The 18,566-nt window shown below is 34.9% G+C and overlaps 1 protein-coding gene across 1 annotated transcript in view; it reads left to right on the top strand.

The window, feature by feature from the left end:
- The first annotated feature begins 13,957 nt into the window (after positions 1 to 13,957).
- LOC149167099 (serine carboxypeptidase-like 42) overlaps positions 13,958 to 18,566 on the top strand; it is a 163,534-nt gene continuing 158,925 nt past the window's right edge. The window contains exon 1 of the mRNA XM_089432868.1: positions 13,958 to 15,025. Coding sequence (XP_089288994.1) covers positions 14,773 to 15,025 — 253 coding nt within the window. The 5' untranslated portion in view covers positions 13,958 to 14,772. The remainder of the gene's footprint in view (positions 15,026 to 18,566) is intronic.

Here is an 18,566-nt window from a genome sequence, read left to right on the forward strand (position 1 = left end):
ATTGGCCAATATCGAAAAATTCTCATGAGGTGCGTAGTTTTATGGGCCTAACAGGTTATTATTGTAGATTTGTGGAAGGGTTTTCAAGGATTTCAAAATCCATCATCACATTACAACGAAAAGGGGTAAAGTATGAATGGACATATGAATGTGACATTGCATTCACTGAACTAAAGAGGTTACTAACTAGTGCACCAATCCTACGAGTATCAGACATGGAAAAAGACTTCACTTTCTGCACCAATGCTTCGAAGAAAGGATTGGGAGCAGTATTGATGCAAGAAGGCGGAGTAATAGCTTACACATCTAGAAAATTGAAGAAACATGAAGAGTTGTATGCTACCCATGACTTAGAGTTAGCAACAGTGATGTTAGCTTTGAAACTGTGGAGACACTACCTCGTTGGGAGAAGATTTGAGTTAAGAATAGATCATCAAAGCCTGAAGCACCTCTTCACTCAAAGGGATTTGAATGCTAGACAAAGGCGGTGGAGCGAATTCATGAGTGAGTATGATTTTGAGATCTCATACATTAAGGGAAAGGAGAATGTGGTGGCCGATGCACTAAGTAGGAGGCCACGAACCTTCTCCCTAGTAGCCTTGAGGGTCAATTTGAGGGAACGTGTGTTGGAGAAACTCTTTGAAGATAGTTGGTATCTAAAGGTTATATCAGCACTCCAGAGTGGGAATCAGATAGAACCAAAGTTTGAGGGATATGTCCTTGAACCAGATGGACTATTGAGATTTGAAGGGAGAATGTACATACCTAAGGAAGGGGGTATAAGAAGGACCATCCTTGAAGAGTCACATAGAGCACTCTATTGTGCACATCCTGGAGTGAAGAAGATGTATGCGGACATGAAGAAACTCTTCTTTTGGGCAGGCATGAAGCACGACATAGTCCATTTTGTTGCCAAATGTCTTGAATGTCAACGAGTGAAGGCTGATCATCGCCATCCAGTAGGACTCCTACAACCACATGACATCCCTATGTCTAAATGGGAGGTAATTTCTATGGATTTTGTTGTGGGTTTGCCACTCATGTCATAGAGGCACAATGTTATATTGGTTATAGTTGATAAATTGACCAAAAGTGCCCATTTCATTCCAGTAAGAGACACTTATGATGTTACTGATGTGGCATGAGTTTTTATAAGTGAAGTTATTCGACTACATGGGTTACCCACAAAGATCATTTCTGATAGAGACTCTCGATTTACATCTAGGTTTTGGACAAGTTTGTAGTCAGCACTAGGGACTCAGTTAAACCTGAGCATTGTATATCGTCCAGAAACAGATGGGCAGACTGAAATAGTAAATTAGGTTATGGAAGACATGCTTAGAATGTACGTCATGGATAATCAGACTCAGTGGGAAAGGTACTTACCATTGGTAGAGTTTTCTTATAATAACAGTTACCACAGTTCAATCGGGATGCCTCCTTATCAAGCTCTATATGGGAGGCCATGTAGGATGCCATTGAGTTGGGAAAAGTTGGAGGACCGAGTAATAGTTGGGCCGGAATTAGTTCAAGAAATGGAGGAACATGTAAGGCAGATTCGACAAAGGTTAAAGGAAGCACAAGATAGACAGAAGAGTTATGTTGATTCACATAGGACTGATCGAAGTTATGAAGTAGGAGACCAAGTTTTTATTCATATCCGACCCAACAAAAGCACCATTCGGTTTGGGAAAGGGACGAAGTTGTCACCTCGGTTTATAGGACCTTTTAGGATCAAGGAGAAGATTGGACCAGTTGCCTATCGTCTTGTACTGCCACCCCATTTGCATAAAACTCATGATGTTTTTCATGTATCTATTTTATGACATTATGTTTCTGATGAATCTCACAAACTGGATTGGAGGGAATTGCAGGTCTCGGACATGGGAACCATAATGGTCGAACCATTACGCATATTGGACCGTAGGGTTCGACAGCTCAGACGTCGCATGGTGGACCAGGTTAAGGTCCAGTGGGACAAGTATAGCCTAAGATCTGCTACCTGGGAGGATGTAGAGACTATACGTCGTGACTACCCCTCACTTTTTGAGCATCTGTGATGCCCATTTTGACTTAGATAGCTACCTATGCTAAGGCTCTATTACAGTTCCATGTTATTTATGTATGAACGCTATGTAATATTGATGCATTTAGTTGGACAGGTGAAACTACTTATATAAATTATTAGATGGATTAGGTATTGATGATTGAAATGTTTGATGTATGACTTACTTGATTATGATTTATCTAGTGCATGACTTATCAGAGTTATTGTTGTTTCATGTATGGCTTAAGTGGATATGATTTATCTAATGAATAACTTAATGAAATTATGATTTATCTAATGTAAGATTTATTTCTAGTATGAACTACAAAATTGACACGTGGATACTAGACTTAATAACATGATGGTTAAGATCACTTATCTATATATATTTTGTAGTTATATATGCATGAATGAGAACTAACTCGCAGATTGGAAAGAACTATATGATAACCAAGATATACTCTTCCATTGGGGAAGGTCGAGACATCTAATGAGGAAATGTATGATGTACATTGTTCTATTACATTTTGTATCTACTTGATATGCACTCTTATGACATGGGTAAAATGTAAATGGCAGGTGACAAGACTACCTGACTGGATTATTCGATGACAAGTATCCAACCAGCATTGTAGTGTGGTCCATATTAGGGTGTTGACCCTATTTGTGAGGAGGGGTGGAGGTATTTCCCACCGTGTAACCTCCAAACCTAGAATCATGGGAGGGCAGTGATGGACACGCTCCCCTAGACGTGTGATGATGATTGTCAGTTGCCTGTTAGGGAAGTTAGGTTGATATAGTCGATGCTTCCGCCATATTGGTTTTATCAGTGGTTAGATTGGTATAGCCGATGCCATAGTATATAGCAGCAAATGATGGATAGGGAGGTAGCGGAAGTAGGTTAGGAAGAATAGGAGGATATAGATTAGTTGGAGACCCTTGATGGGAAGTGGTATCATTGTCTGACTTACTTAATTTTACTACTATAACTCTCTATTTTGTTATGCCTTATTGTCAAACTTCTTCGAACTCCTTATATCTTTTTCGCTCTAACTTCGGGACGAAGTTTTCTGAAGGAGGGGTGTATGTAATGCCCTATTTAATCTTATCATGCTAATTTTTATTAGTGTTTAATTGACCTGAAAATATTGACTTATAATTATCAAGAAATATTGATATATACATTGTGAAACTGTAATTTTATTTTACTGATATAAATTTTATTATTGTTATTATTCAATTCCCAACTTGTCTTCTCAAATTTAATTTTGGATATGATATGGCCTCTTCCAATTTATTCCAAATTAAATATCCATATCCCAAGGTGTCTATTCAAATCTAGTTTTGAGAAGATATGGTCTTCTCCAATTTATTCCAAATTAAATATCCATATCCCAAGGTGTCTATTCAAATCTAGTTTTGAGAAGATATGGTCTTCTCTAATTTATTCCAAATTAAATATCCATATCCCAAGGTGTCTTTTCAAATCTAGTTTCGAGAAGATATGGTGTTCTCCAATTAAATTCCAAATTAAATATCTATATCCCAAGGTGTCTTCTCAAATCTACTTGGAAGACGATATGGTATTCTGCAATTTAATTCTAAATTTAATATCTATATTTTATTCCCAAAATGTCTTCTCAAATATACTTTGAATAAGATATGGTAAGAAAAGTCAAGGATACTAAATGAAAGGATAAGGGGGTAGTCATGACATTAATGATAAGTGGTTGAGGTGGATGGGAGGAAGAGACATAAAAGGGGAAGGATGATGAGAGGAGAGGGTGGAGATCCTTGGTCTTGGTTTTGGTTTGAAGGATTTTCTTTTCGGGGAGGGATGTAGAGAAAGAGAAGGAAGAGAATGGAGAGATAAATGAGAGAATACAAACTTGGATATGGAGAGTGTTTGTTTAACTTGGACACACTACACCTGGTTGGACTTGGGCTCGGAGGGCTAGGGAACCTGTGGAGGTTCCTTGGGCTAGGAAATCATTCCTAGTTGGCTGGGAGGTAAATTCAGTTGGGTAGTCGAGAGGAGCATCCCAACAGAGTCAGGAGCATCTCAACCAAGCTATTGGAACATGTATTATTTCGTTTATTGATTACTTATGTAAATGGTTGCAATGAAATTTTTACTTGTTTAATATGTTGTAAATAAATTTTAATTGTATATTGTCATCAAATAAATGTTGAGTTATAAATAAGTTATTTCCGTTCTTATTGAGTTTAAATTAAATAAATTTAGTTTGTAGTTAGATGATCCTTAGATGGATTCTCACAAAATGGAAGAGAGTAGATGGACTAAGATTGTCTTTAATGAAAGACTGTGCAACAGAAAAAAGACTTGGATGCATCAAAATAACAAATGGTTTAGTAAATGGGGTATTTGCTTAAACACGTGTCCCATAAACAACAAAGAGATCAAATCTTTTGTTATGGATAAGTTCCACAAGCGTACTAGGAAGAAATAAAAAGTACTATATTGAAGTGTTTAATCTCACTCATAGTGATCAACCAAAAGCATACATAGAGGCCAACATCTCTTGGAGAGCCAAAATTCATATTGCTCAATTAATGACTAATTTTCATCAACTTCTTTGTGAAACAGGTGCTGGAAAATGCCAAAAGAAGCGTGGGAGGAGAGAGTATGCATTTTTTATTCTTCCGGAAAAGTGGAAACAAAAAAGCATTTCATTTTAGAATGTGAGGCCTTCAAAGACAACAGGGAAAATTATGCAGATATGTCAACAGCTAGCTCTTGGGATAATCTATTTAGTGAGGAGTTTCTCGAGAAGCTGACAACATTTATTGTGAGGCTTCACAGAAAAAGGGTCGGATACATCAAGCAAATGAAGAAGCAATATGTCCCATAGGCTATCTTTAGCCTCGTGGACGTTAAAATAATTTTATTTCTTCTTTATTTTCTATGTTTATACTTGCTTTTCTTCCATGAGAGTGCAATTGGTGATCGAAAAAAGAAATAAAAAAGTTTATAAGTGTGTTTGTTTCATAGTTGCTTTTCAAAATTTTAATTTAATATCAAATTTTTTATAGATGTGTCTATTTCATAATAGGCTTACCAACCGTTTATTTTATATGGTTGCACTAGTTATTCGGTGGATGGTAGAGATTTAACTTCTATAGAATATGCTGAAATATTCATAGGAGTATGCACATATCCAAGGTTATTATTTATTTACAAGTTAAAAATTTACATGGTAAAGTGGCTTAAACCTCCATGGTTAAGAATATTGTTGTGTAGTCTAACTTATAAAGGAAATAACATTTTTCATAGGAATCAACCAATATAATTTCAAGTAAGATTGTGATTTTTTGTTATTTAAAATACATTTTTGAATGCATAAATAGATTCAACACCCTGTGAGAAGAGCCTTGTGAAAAACATTTTTGTCTATAAGTTAGACTACGCTTTTTTTTTTAATATATATGTTTAACTCATATATGAATTATTTTTATAATTAAAATAAAAATAATTTAAATTAAATACTACATCTTAGACTTTTATGATCCATAATGATAATGAGATTGTCTTTCCCATTAAAATAAAAGGTATAATTTAGCTAATTTTTATGATTTTTTAAAATTTGGGTAATGAAATGGAGTCTATGCCGAGACGACCAAAAGTGGTTGGAATGAGTGCAAAAAAATTTCAAAAAATCTTGCAGTGTTTGAATCATGTTTTTTATGGTGAAAATGGATTCAACACCATCAAAAACCTTTAGGGCACCTAAAATATTAAAGTTTAACAATTGTAACTTGGATTTGACTAGAATTTCTATGACTTTCAAGACAAAAAAATAATCTCATTAAACTACACATTTGAAATGTATCATAAATTAAATATTTTGATACTTATTATAAATTAATACTTACGAGTATTTATTAACTTTTTAATTTATATTTATTAAAAAATATTGTATTAAAAAAAATTTGTAAACCACTAAAAACCAATTTTCAATTTTATTAAATACTTTTAGATATAAAACCATTAACATTGACTTAATACTTTATATTTAAGAGAGAGAAACTCTGAACTAAATAAAACAAAAATAAATTTTAACTTAACTAAAAAACCAAGGTGTTTAACTTTATAAAATTTACTATTTCCAATCATTTTATGTTACTCCCATAACAACCGAAAGGAAAACGCCAAATCTTTTATGTCTCCCCAGATTTGATGTCAACGTGTTCCTCCACTTTATAGTGGCGGGCCCACGATGCTGTACAAAACAATTTAAATTCAACATCATACATTATTATAGGTAAGCTTTATGACTTTCCAATTTTGAATTCGACTTGTTTTTATAACAACCACATGAGCACCATGTTCTTGATTGTGGAGTCCTCTCAATTTGACAATGCTTTCATAATTAATATTGGAAAAATCATTCCATCTTTTCAATATTATGTGTTTTATTATTATTATTTTTTTTCTCAGTAAGACTATGCTAGGTAATTATATTATGTACAAAATAACATTACATGCAGTGAAACTAGTTTCCCATGGCCATCTGTGGCACTGTGGGTTGGCAGCTGGCTTCAGCATTTAGATGTATCCAGGCTGCCTCAAAACTCATCAGAAAACGTCTTTTAACTTTGACATTGCCCTCGCAGGAGCTGTGACTCAAAATACTACCCTCGCAGGGGCGACCGTGGACATGTGCAAACGCCCAGAAAATACTTGCTAACTGAAACCAAAACAGAGAAAGACCTGCAGACAGACTACAAGACCCATATAAAAACATATATTTTATCCCAAGCATAGAAAGCGACCGAGACAGAAGACCTCAGAACAGGACCTGGACAAAAAGAAGGATGGTGGCGCCCATGTCTGCTACTCCTCTGGTTCCAATTCCTCTGGATCCATTTCCACGATCGGGACCCATCCATATTCTTTCTGAGGTTCTGCCCGTACTTCTCCCGCTCTGGACGTGGACGCCTCCTGCGTCTGAGTTTGGACGGGTGCCTTCCCAGTCGCGTCTCTCGCTTGTTCCTCAGCCTTGCCCACCTGGTCCTCGGAGGGCAATTCGCTGCTGCTCGACCCAGCATTGTCCTCCTCTGCGTCTCTGATGAAGAGGACTGAAATGTGGGCACTGAGACTTCCCAAATTGAACACTGCGGTGCCAAATGCTGGAAGCTCTGGCCGTCCTTCACTTGGGTTGCTCGTATCCAAGACTTGAGTTGCTTGCAGGTGGGGAGTTCCTGCCCTTCTATAACAGTAGCAGCAGCAACAATGGTGATGGGCATCCGCTGCTGGAGGGCGAGAGGAGCTTCCACGCCCAGATCCGCGCCTGCACGGTTGCCGTTCTCTCGTTCTAGCCATGTTGGCAATGGGATTGGCTGCTCGAAACAGAGCTTCCAATGCAAGGTTCCAATTCTTAACACCTGCCGATGGTGCTTTGCTATCTCTCCCTTGCGATGTAGAAAATTCAGAGTCCTCAGCGTCTGCCTGGAGGCAGAGAATGTCCCGGCACGTCTGCGCAGCGAGCTTGTCTTGCTGAGAATGGCGTAACTCCACCCTTTCCCCCATCTTAAGTTCATTAGCTGGCTCTTGAAACCTGAGCGCCATGAATGCGCTCTGCCCTCACAGCCTACCTCCATTAATGCGATTAAGGCATTTGAACGGGAGCCCCTTCATTTATGCCTGCGGCGGCGTCCCTTACATTCCTCCACGCGCTGGCTCGTGGCAACACTTGCTGGCCATGTGGCCTTGCATTTATGCTTGTGCTAACACCCGCATCCGGGTATGTGTTTTATTATTATTATTATTATTAGAAATTAAGAATATTTTTTATATTAAAATAGTAAATAATTTAGTTAAAATATATTTTATAAATATTAACAGTAGTTTATATAGCTTAAAAGATTAAGATAAATACATATATTTCCTAAGTTTATATATTATTTCTCCAAATATATTGTATTATATTATAAAATGTTTCATTTATAAGTTTGTTAGTAGTTGTTTATCAAAAAAAAATTAAATTAGAATATATAGGCAATTCACATTTTAATTATTTGGAGTCATTGGCTAGTTATTTCCCTTGTTGTCAAGGAGTGTAACATGGTTCTTGTTCCATTTTGCTATTACCTTATCTAGTTGTGATCGAATATAGTCGAGATCATCCTCCATCCGCTGGATTCGGTTTTGAAGTTATCGTGTAGTCTCCAATATTCCTGAAATTTTTTTATGCATAGATCGGAGCACATTATCAAACAAGTGATTATTTTCATTGCAAGCCATGAAGTCCATAACTGCCACACACAAGAGCAATGAGCCTGAGGGGACCTGTGTGTGGTTCCCTTAACCAAAGGTCTGCATGCCTCCAACTTCCTTAGATCAATTGGCTGAAATAACCAACTATTACAAGGTCGACCTGCCACAAACAATCTAGAGATCACAGGCAACTCAACTATAAATCCTTCAGTCATCATCTCCTTAAATAACCAGACATTGCAAACAGAGTAATTGACATTGTACCACTTGAAATTGACCCGAATCAATGTCCCATGCTCCAAATTTTCTTCAGGAGGAGTAATTTCATCCACATTATCGAAATCCCAATTCTTCGTCTTGCATTGACCTCAACGATTGACTTCTCCCACACTTATAGATACAGGTCCTCTCTCTCTCTCAATCTAAAGCCAATGCCCAACTGAAAGCAGTTGCACAAACATGCCCTTGTCCACCTTATGAAATGATAACTTAATGTCCTGACACCCTCCAACGAGTACAAACCTATGATCTTGACTGTCTGAAGGATGTAGCCAAACTAGAGGAAGATACATAGAGAGAACTTCCCACAACAAAATGCATGATGGCTAGGTGTCACATCATCCTCCATAACAATGTCACTCAAATCAGAATGTCTTTTCATATCCAATCCCTTTCCACGATTAGGAGAACTCATGCCACGCCTTGGGTTTAAAGCTTGTATTATCACCTATTAATATACTAAGACAAGGGGTTATAACTCCTCTCCCAAAGCCATATTTGTTCTCCTTTCTTTAGACTTACCCTTCGGTGGCCAAGATGCCAACTTTGGAATTAATTCCACTTTGAACATGGAAGCATTCACGCCTTGAGATAGATTAATACCAAAAATAGATTTGTTTGAAGATTTGTCTTAACTCCATGTCTAAGGGAAGAGTTCCATATTATAAATGATTAACTATCATGGTTGAGTCTCCAATGACTATTACTTCTCTCGCTCTAGTGCTAGCAATTTGCTTTAGCCATTAATAGAGGGCATAAATTTCATCCACATTATTAGAAAAAAGACCTAACCCAAGCATAACACAATTCCTAATGATTCTCAAAGTGAGAAATCACCCCCACCTCCCGCTCCTACCAGCCTAATTAGAGATATACTATTTAACCTACATTTATGTTGAGATATATTTTATTAATAAAATAAGACTTTTTGATACTGAATTATGATATAAATATATTTTATCTTTCTTTATATATCATATCTGATAAAATAATCTGATATTTAATAACTGATATATTTAATATTTTAATAAAAAATAGTTAAAATTACTTTCTATAAGTATTAATATATTTTTTAATATTTAAAAATATGATTTGTGAACAATATGTCCTCCAAAATACCACCACAGGGACTTCCTCCCACTTCAATCAAGGAGTCTTCCTAAGTACCACCCACTTCAACCAAGAAGCCTTTGTAAGGCTTCCTGAGTACCACCACACAGGTTTCCTCCCACTTCAACCAAGGAGTCTTCCTAAGTACCACCCACTTAAACCAAGGAGCCTTCCTAAGGTTTCTCGAGTTCTTAAGGCTTCTCGAGTTCCACCACAAGGACTTCCTCCCACTTCAACCAAGGAGTCTTCCTAAGTACCACCCACTTCAACCAAGGAGCCTTCCCAAGGCTTCTTGAGTTCCACCATGCAAGCTTCCTGAGTTCCACCATGCAGACTTCCTCCCACTTTAACTAAGGAGCCTAACTCCAAGGGTGTCGAGAGAATTGAACCTGTGACATCTCAATAGAAAAGGTGCTTTAATGATGGAGACTGACCAATTGAACTAACCCTTAAGACTAATTTATATGCAAAAGTTACTATTTATACAATAAATTATTTCATTTTAAAAATATACTTAGTATTTTATTATTATTATTTATACAATAATCATTTTATTTTAAAAAAATAGTATTTTTTTGGTTGATTTTATTCAAGAAAATTTGAGCCTTGAATTTTATAGTTTTATGATAGGGTCATCACCAATTAAACTATCCTCATAAATATTTTTAATAAATTTAATAAAATTAAAATTTATCACTAAAATACTTTCAATTTATTGCAATACCGAGGTAGATCCATCCTAACTCCAAATCTATCAAACATTGAGAGGGATCAAATCTCTCAAGGTGTAAATATTTTTTTTGAGTGCAAAACTTGAGGAAACGTTTGCATCTTGAGATATTTGATCCCTCTCAACACTTGATAGATTTGGAGTTAAGATGGATCTAGGTTGGTTATACTCAATTTACATAGTATTAAAGAAGTGATATTTTATTTAGTGCATTTACTTTATGTTATATATATTTAAATATATTTTTATGTTTCGACATTAAATATTTTAACATATATAAACTTAATGAGTCTATAAATAATACTTCTAGAGCTAATAAAATATATTTTGATGTTTAAAAGTATTTTTTTATATTTGATAACATATATTTTTAATATATAATGATAAAAATTATTTTGAAGGAATTAAACTATTCCATCTCACTATAGGTAGATTGTCATTCCATCTAATAAACACTATTTAGCCCAACCTATGTTTTATATATAATCTAAAGAACCCACAAATTAGCCCAAAAAATAATGGAAAATTTGGCAAGATTATAACTAAATCCGACAAGAAAAACTTGAAAATTTGGGTTACAACTCCTCAGGTTTTTGGATGCCTTGGGGGTTCTTGAATAGGTATATATGTGCATCAACTATACCTATTTAACTATTTATAATATTTATGTTTACATTTAAATTTAATAATTTTTATGATTAACTATAATTTTTTTCATTAGTTAATCTTTAATTAAATATGATAATTATTTATTATATATTAATATAATATTATTTTATTTTATATAAAATTAATATAATTAACAATATTTTTAAAAGAGTCAAGGGATCTCTACTTGAATGGTTCATGAGGCACAATACTTGCTACGGTTTTGCAAATGGGGTAGCAAGCTAAGTGGGCTTGATTGTGGGAAAAACTCCACAGTTAAGCGCCCTTGAGCCAGAGGAGTTCTGGGATGGGTGACCTCCTGGGAAGTCCTGGCTACCGGGTGCAAGCCCGGAAGTGATGATTGATGCTATGTGATTCGTTCTCCACATTTCACTAGTTTCAATCCCACTTCTTCACCCCTGTGAGCATCACCCGATGCAATGAGTGCTAAGTGAACTATTCAAAAATCATGAGAAATTAGTCAGTTACGACTTCCTCTCATGGAAATGGTCATACGTTTGAATGACTTACTTAACGCAGTTGAATCCCAAAAATGATATCTAATATAATGCACTGCGTAAATCCCCCATACTTATATTTATTATTATATTTAAAATACATATATATTTTCAAAATAGATAATATATTTTTCTACTACAAAATATTAATAATATATATCATATGACTTACTTAACGCAGTTGAATCCCAAAAATGATATCTAATATAATGCACTGCGTAAATCCCCCATACTTATATTTATTATTATATTTAAAATACATATATATTTTCAAAATAGATAATATATTTTTCTACTACAAAATATTAATAATATATATCATATTAAAAACGCTTAACATTTTACATTATTTCAAAATAATATATAATATTAATGTGAAAGTGGTAGTCTAACAATCATGTTTTTTTGCAAAGTTATGGAAATTCCGACCATATTTTGAAAAAAATTAACAAAATTTTTGAAAATCCAAATAAAAACTGTCAAAAGTCATAATTTTAGGTGCTCTAGAAAAATCAATAACAACAAAGCTCTATAATATTAAATTCTCCAGGACATTAAATTTTACAATATTCCAAAATATATATAGTATTAATGTGAACTGTCAATAAACACGCACCTTTATGATATTAAATGCTTTGAATTGCAGGGGTCATATGATATTAAATTTTTACATAATTAAGAATGGTTATCAATATATACAACGTTATTAATTCATTAATTGGCCAAACAGTATATGCTTCTTTAAATTTAAGAAAATCTAATTAATGGTATATATTGCATCATGCATTAATAAATTAATAACATTGTTTATATTGGCTGCTATTCAAACCGGTGCCTAACTTATTTATTTTATTTTATTTAATAAAATTTAAATACATAATTTTAGATTACGATTTTTCATTTTATTAAAATACAATTATAGATTTTTAAATATATTTAATATTCTAAAAAATTATAAAACATTTAAATTATATAATTTTAACCAGTAATTTTAACAAATAATATTTTTTATTAAATTTTAAAAAATACTAATTAAAAATATTATTAAAAATATACTAAATCATAATCAAATATACGTTATTTAATTTAAAATAACATTTATTGCTTCTCATTTATATTAAATGCTCTGCATAATAAAGGACCTATGATATTAAATGCTCTACATAATATGTAGACACAGCTCTGGTTGTCCTCCATCGTCTATCAAGAAAAGACAGGTTGTTGTATATGACACTCCAAAACCTATTTAATCTTAGGGTCCTGCACAAATTTATTACGTTTTCCTTCCGTGCATTTTGTTTTTACTTTAAAAATGGTTATAAAGCAACTTGATTTGATTTAGAAACCCTGTTTTGCCCTAATAATGTCCAGGCATAAAACGTGGTCAGAGGTTGGCTTTGGTGGTTTAAACACGTGAAGTTCTAGAGTTTTTTGGTTCCAATTTGGTAAATTTATTTGGTCAAATTTTATTTGTTTGTTATTTAAAGTTGTTTTAAATTGTATATATGGATTTATCGTTAAAAATTTATAACTAAAATTTATAATTTTAAGAAATCTTTACAAGATTTTTAGATTTTCCAGAGCTGGAATCTCCTCGAAAAATTTGAAGTGAGCTTTTAGACTTTCAGGTGCTGGAATCTTAGGAAAAATTTCAAGTGAAATATTGATTTGTGTTATTTACACTAGGATTTTTACTCTATATATGGATTCAATGCCATGAAAAACCTCTAACGCATTTCGATTGTGCAAGGTTACTCATCAAACTTGTGATTTCAATAAATACCTGTCAAATTTTAAAAAAATTAAACAAAAAAAACCAGTAGAAAAACTTCCAAAAATCTCACACAAGATAGAGCTTCGAAATTCGAAAATACCGAGTAGATTAAGCAATTTGAGTCACTGTATGTTAATTTGCTCGCAAGATTAAATGGAATTATCGTTTTCCCTTTTAACTCGCGGCATGACCATGAGTGATTTCCCGGGCCGTTACTTACAGGGCGCTATGATAAAAAGTGGCCGGAAATTGTGGATAATTTGACAGTTGACCTAGAATAAGCGTCGTTCGAGAAAAAGCGAATATGTTGCCTTTCGTCTGTGCCTAATATCACAGCATTTGGATGGAACTTCCCGGTATAGTAAGTTTGAACGAATCTTTAAAGATATTGAGGGAAATTAAGCAAATTTGAGTCAATGTCTATTGATTTGCTTGCTTATGCTTAAATGTATGGTTTTAAAGCCCTAACTTGGGGCAAGAAAATGAGTAATTCGCGGAAGCGTTAATGATAAAACCTTTCTGAGAGTGACAATATAATTTGACAGTTTACCTAAATGAACCGTATTCTTTAAATTTGCAAGGAAAAGTGAGTCGCTTCAGTGTATGCCAAATTTGATAGCAGTCTGCTGAAATTTACAGTAAATCTGACGAAACCCCCAAAAAGAGAGCAAATTAAGCAAAGTTTGAACGTTAATGCATATTAATGTGGTTGCTTCAACTTACGTAAGCAAAATGAGCGATCACACCCAGCCGTTAATTACTAGGCGCTCTTAAAAAAGCAGAGCTGGAAGAGGTAGATAATTTGGCAGCTTAATTGAAAGCGTATTATTTTAGGAAAAGTAAATCACCTGTCTGTGCCAATTTTCACGGCATTTGCCTGAAATTTACCTCGACTTAAGTAGAAGAGATGGAATTCTTTTAGCGGTTTCGGCAATAACTTAGGCGGATCATGTGGGTTTTGGAAAACGCATGCTTGACACGCAGTACAAGTTTGTAACTGGCCGAGATTCTTTTCAGCGGTTTCGACCAATTTTGGGAGGGAATGCGGGTTTGGGAAAAATACAGGCTTGACATGCAGTAAAAGTTAGATTGCACATTCAATCTAAAACAGGCCTTTGGATGCCTACCTTTCTGGCTTATATATTTAAGCGTTTCTATGTAGGTTTGCATTGACTTGCATGCAAATTTTAGACCATAGCCCGTGCCGGATGCTATTGTTTTATTGAATATTTGATGAACATTATCATGTTTTATGAGATTCATAAGGAAAGGAAGAGTTGTTTACTTTTGAATCCCGTGGCGGCTCGATTCGGAAGTATACTCTGAATTAGCTTGCGCGTTTCTTGACTGGACAGTTGGATCCAGCGCTCTTCAGCTCACAGAAAAGTATTCGAGCCTTTTGTTGCCGTTCTTAGCGGGGAAAGTCGAATGGAGTTGCAACTAAAATTGCAGCGATGGCTGTTGTTGATTATGTATGTATTCTTTGGCATAGCTGTCCAAATTAGTGGAGGTCCGGCGGAGGATTTAATTGGTAGACTGCCTGGTCAGCCAAAAGTAAATTTCAAACAATATGCTGGATACATCACGGTCGATGAGCACGCTGGCCGCGCATTGTTTTATTATTTTGCTGAAGCAGAGAATGATTCGGACTCAAAGCCCATTGCTTTATGGTTAAATGGAGGTACGATACGTTTACTCTAATGATCTCCTTGTTCAATATATACTCAGATAATTACTAAGAGCAGGATAGAGGACTAGTTCAGTAACGTTTTTCACTCCCGTCATAGCATATCTTGTACGTATTTTACTGCCGCAAGTATATCACTTCTTTCTGCTATGCACTATACAGATAATTGACATTCTTGCGTCCAGTACACGATGCGAGCGCAATGCTTGTTAACAAAAATCCTTTCTATGTTTAATGGTAATTAATAGGTACCCAGCAACACAACAGAGTAGTATATGCTGGAGTATACATCATTTAATCTTCTACTGTACTCTGGTGTGGCTGCAATGTGTACATTGCTTACCCTAATTAGTTGAAATCTGTAAGTAATATAAGTTTTGTGACCTTAAACATCAGAGTACTCTACAAGTCTCAATGGTCTTAATGCAGGAGAAATAAAGTTTGTTTTTCCTATTTTCATCCTGATTTTTTTTGCGACTGATGGGTATATGATGCCCCTAGTCACTTATAGGCACCTTTGGTTCAGGTAGCGCTGACATATGTTCTATCAAGAGGGATTTTAGTAAGAAAATACCGAGTAAAGATAATTACATTCCACTCTTACCATACTTTGGCTCAGTGAAAAACTTGGCCAGGCTAAGAGTTAAGAGTTCATAGACTCGACTCAGGAAAACAGGGCAAAAACCCCTTGATGGGTTCCAAATGAGATGAGGTGAGATATAAGTTGTGAGTGATTTTGATGGCATAGAAAAGCCTCATAATGCAGCAGTTTAGCTGAAACACAGCTGTAAGCTAGCACTGACAAATGCTTTATCAAAAGGGACTGTTACTAAGAAAATTCAGACCAACGATAATTGCATTCCACTATCACCTGGCTCGGCTTGTTGACAAGTTTGGTAAGGCAAATAGTCAATCGTCTGTGGGGTTTGACTTGGGGAAACATGAGAAACCCTCCAAATGGGTTTGTTTGAGGCCAGATTCATGTGCTGGGTGATCTTACCGTCGAGAATGTCTCATAGCATTGGCAGCTTAGCTGAAAGACGGCTATAAGTTGTACAAGCAGCATTTCCAAAAGAAAACAGGGGAACACTCAGATATCAGATGATATAAAAATATGAAAAAAATACATAGATTTTGTTAATTTTTTCTTTTTAGATGATTGCAATGCAGAATATTAATATATCTCCAAAGTTTTGAGTCGTTAGCTAAGAATGGAAATCATCTTATATTTCTATTTTTGCGCTGCATCAGCCCAAGGAAATCTAAGTCCTTTGGTGTAAAAATAACAGCTTCCTCCGTCGTTTAGTTAATCTTAGGTTGGATATAGTCGTCCAAATCAATTACCACGTGATTCATGCCTTCAGCAATGATTATGTTTAGGTTGAAAGAGTACTAAAAGAAAAGAATTAGAAGATTAGAGAAGCAAAACTCAAGTTTCTCGCACAAGTATGAAATCTTGTTGGTGGAAAGAAGGCTTTACGGGCTTTAGTTGGAAGCAATAAGAACGAAGATCCTATATAGCCAGAGACTGGCAGAGATGAATAGCAACAGATTCCTGCACCAAATCAGCAAGGAGATGTTTCAAAGGAGGAAGAATATATGAAATATTCAGTGCAAAAGATGGCTGGAATGTTGGGAATGAAATAAAAGGACTTTCCCTGAGATAGGACAGCACGGATCCGGAATATACAATACTGCTACAGGAGGGGAATGGAATATAACTTAGGATATCTTTGCATGGGCTAAATGCGAGAAAGGGAGGTGAAAGTAGTCCAAGGAGAGAAAGGGAGGTGAAAAGAGTCTAAGGTGGAATGGAATAGCAAGAATTGTTAAATTTGCAGTTTTGTGGGGGTAGAAATTGAAGTCTGAACACATCCTCAACTGTAACTACTACAACAACACCAGGAAGGGGTTGGTGTTGGAAGAGGTGGGGATGGCCCATAGTATTTTAAGGTAGCTAATTAGAGGATGTTGCAAGGAGGGCATCATCAATGATGCACATAAAGGACAAGCCATTGTGGGCAGACATGTAGTCCAAGCTGATCCTCCTATAAGGCATGCCATCCAATTAAATAGTTCATCATTTCTTACGCAAAACCCCTTGTATAGAGTCGTCTTCTGTAATATCAGTTATCATTTATTTTATAAATCTGCACTATTTGTTGTGTGCATGGAAAAGCCCTCCTATCATATCAGATTTATTTACTTTATAAATCTGCACTATTTGTTGTATGAATGGAAAGGCCTTTCTTCCTATTAGTTGTCGTGATAAAACCCTAAAGCACAAGTATAATATTATGGGAGCTTGGGACGGCGGTTCCCTCGTTCCCTCATAGAATGTAATACAAATTTAAAAAATAAATGCATGGTGGGTTGCTAACACTAGTGTCAATCCCATTGTGATTGTGATGGAGTCAAGCTTAACCAGCAACGAGGTTTGAAGTATATGGAGAGAGGTATAGTTAAGATATATTTTTTTGAAATGACAAGTTTGAAGTATATGGAGAGAGGTATAGTTAAGATATATTTTTTGAAATGACAAGTTTGAGTTTTTTGATCCGCACATTTTCAAGTGTTTAAATTTTTTTTGTTGTACATTAAATCTATTAATGCATTCAAAAATATATTTTAAATTAAAAAAATACACAATTTCGCTAAAATTTATATTACCAATTTATGTTATTAGGTTTCACCAAAAACATAAAAACATCTAAACCATTTAAAAATTAAAAACATCTTATAATTAAGTTGCTAATTTAAAAATGAGTCAAAACATTCAACATTGGAAAAGCCCTCCACCTTCATGGCTTGGCCTTAATTATTTATTGTTTGAGAAGATTATAATGAAGAATGTTGCCATTTGCTTGCCCATATCTTTAGTATGGTGAGTTCGAGGCGTCCCACACATTTGGGGAAGCATGATTAAGTGACACTTTGCCTGTGAAGACTCCCAAGGATTTTGTTATCCTATTTTATTTCCCCTCGGAAGAAAAGGTGGATCTTGAATTTACTGTATTTTATTGTGACTTGGGAGATTCAAATCCCAAATGAAAAATGATTGAGGAGTCCAACTTGGGAAGAGTATATACGGTTTAATTATTATGTTATTTTAAGTTTATTAAGCGAAATTGAATGATGGATGTCTTGCAATGAAAAGTGTTTTCTAACCAATATTGAAGCCTCACTTTGGTTCAAAGCTTGTTTAACTTGTTTAGCATTTTGTGGGCAATTGCATTAGACTCAAGTATATAGGAACAATGTCTCCAACTCAACCCCAGGCCTCCTCGGTGACGGACGACAAGTCTATTGATTCTGTTGTTACAAAAAAAAAGGATCATGTTATTTTATACATTATTGAATTTCTCATATAAATTGGTTATGAGATATTATTATTGTATGGTTTTCTTTTGAAAAAAACATGGATTTAGAAGACTCTAAGCTTATTTTATTATTGCCTTTGGATAGATTAATGGATACAAGAAAACAAATCATTTTTAATTATAAAGGGAGATTGAGCTCAAAATCTAGCATCCCC

Source organism: Pinus tabuliformis, chromosome 5_1, assembly GCF_031772625.1.
Source record: "Pinus tabuliformis cultivar Carrire ecotype Pingquan chromosome 5_1, CPIR1, whole genome shotgun sequence".
In the NCBI taxonomy this organism is placed as follows: Eukaryota; Viridiplantae; Streptophyta; class Pinopsida; order Pinales; family Pinaceae; genus Pinus; species Pinus tabuliformis.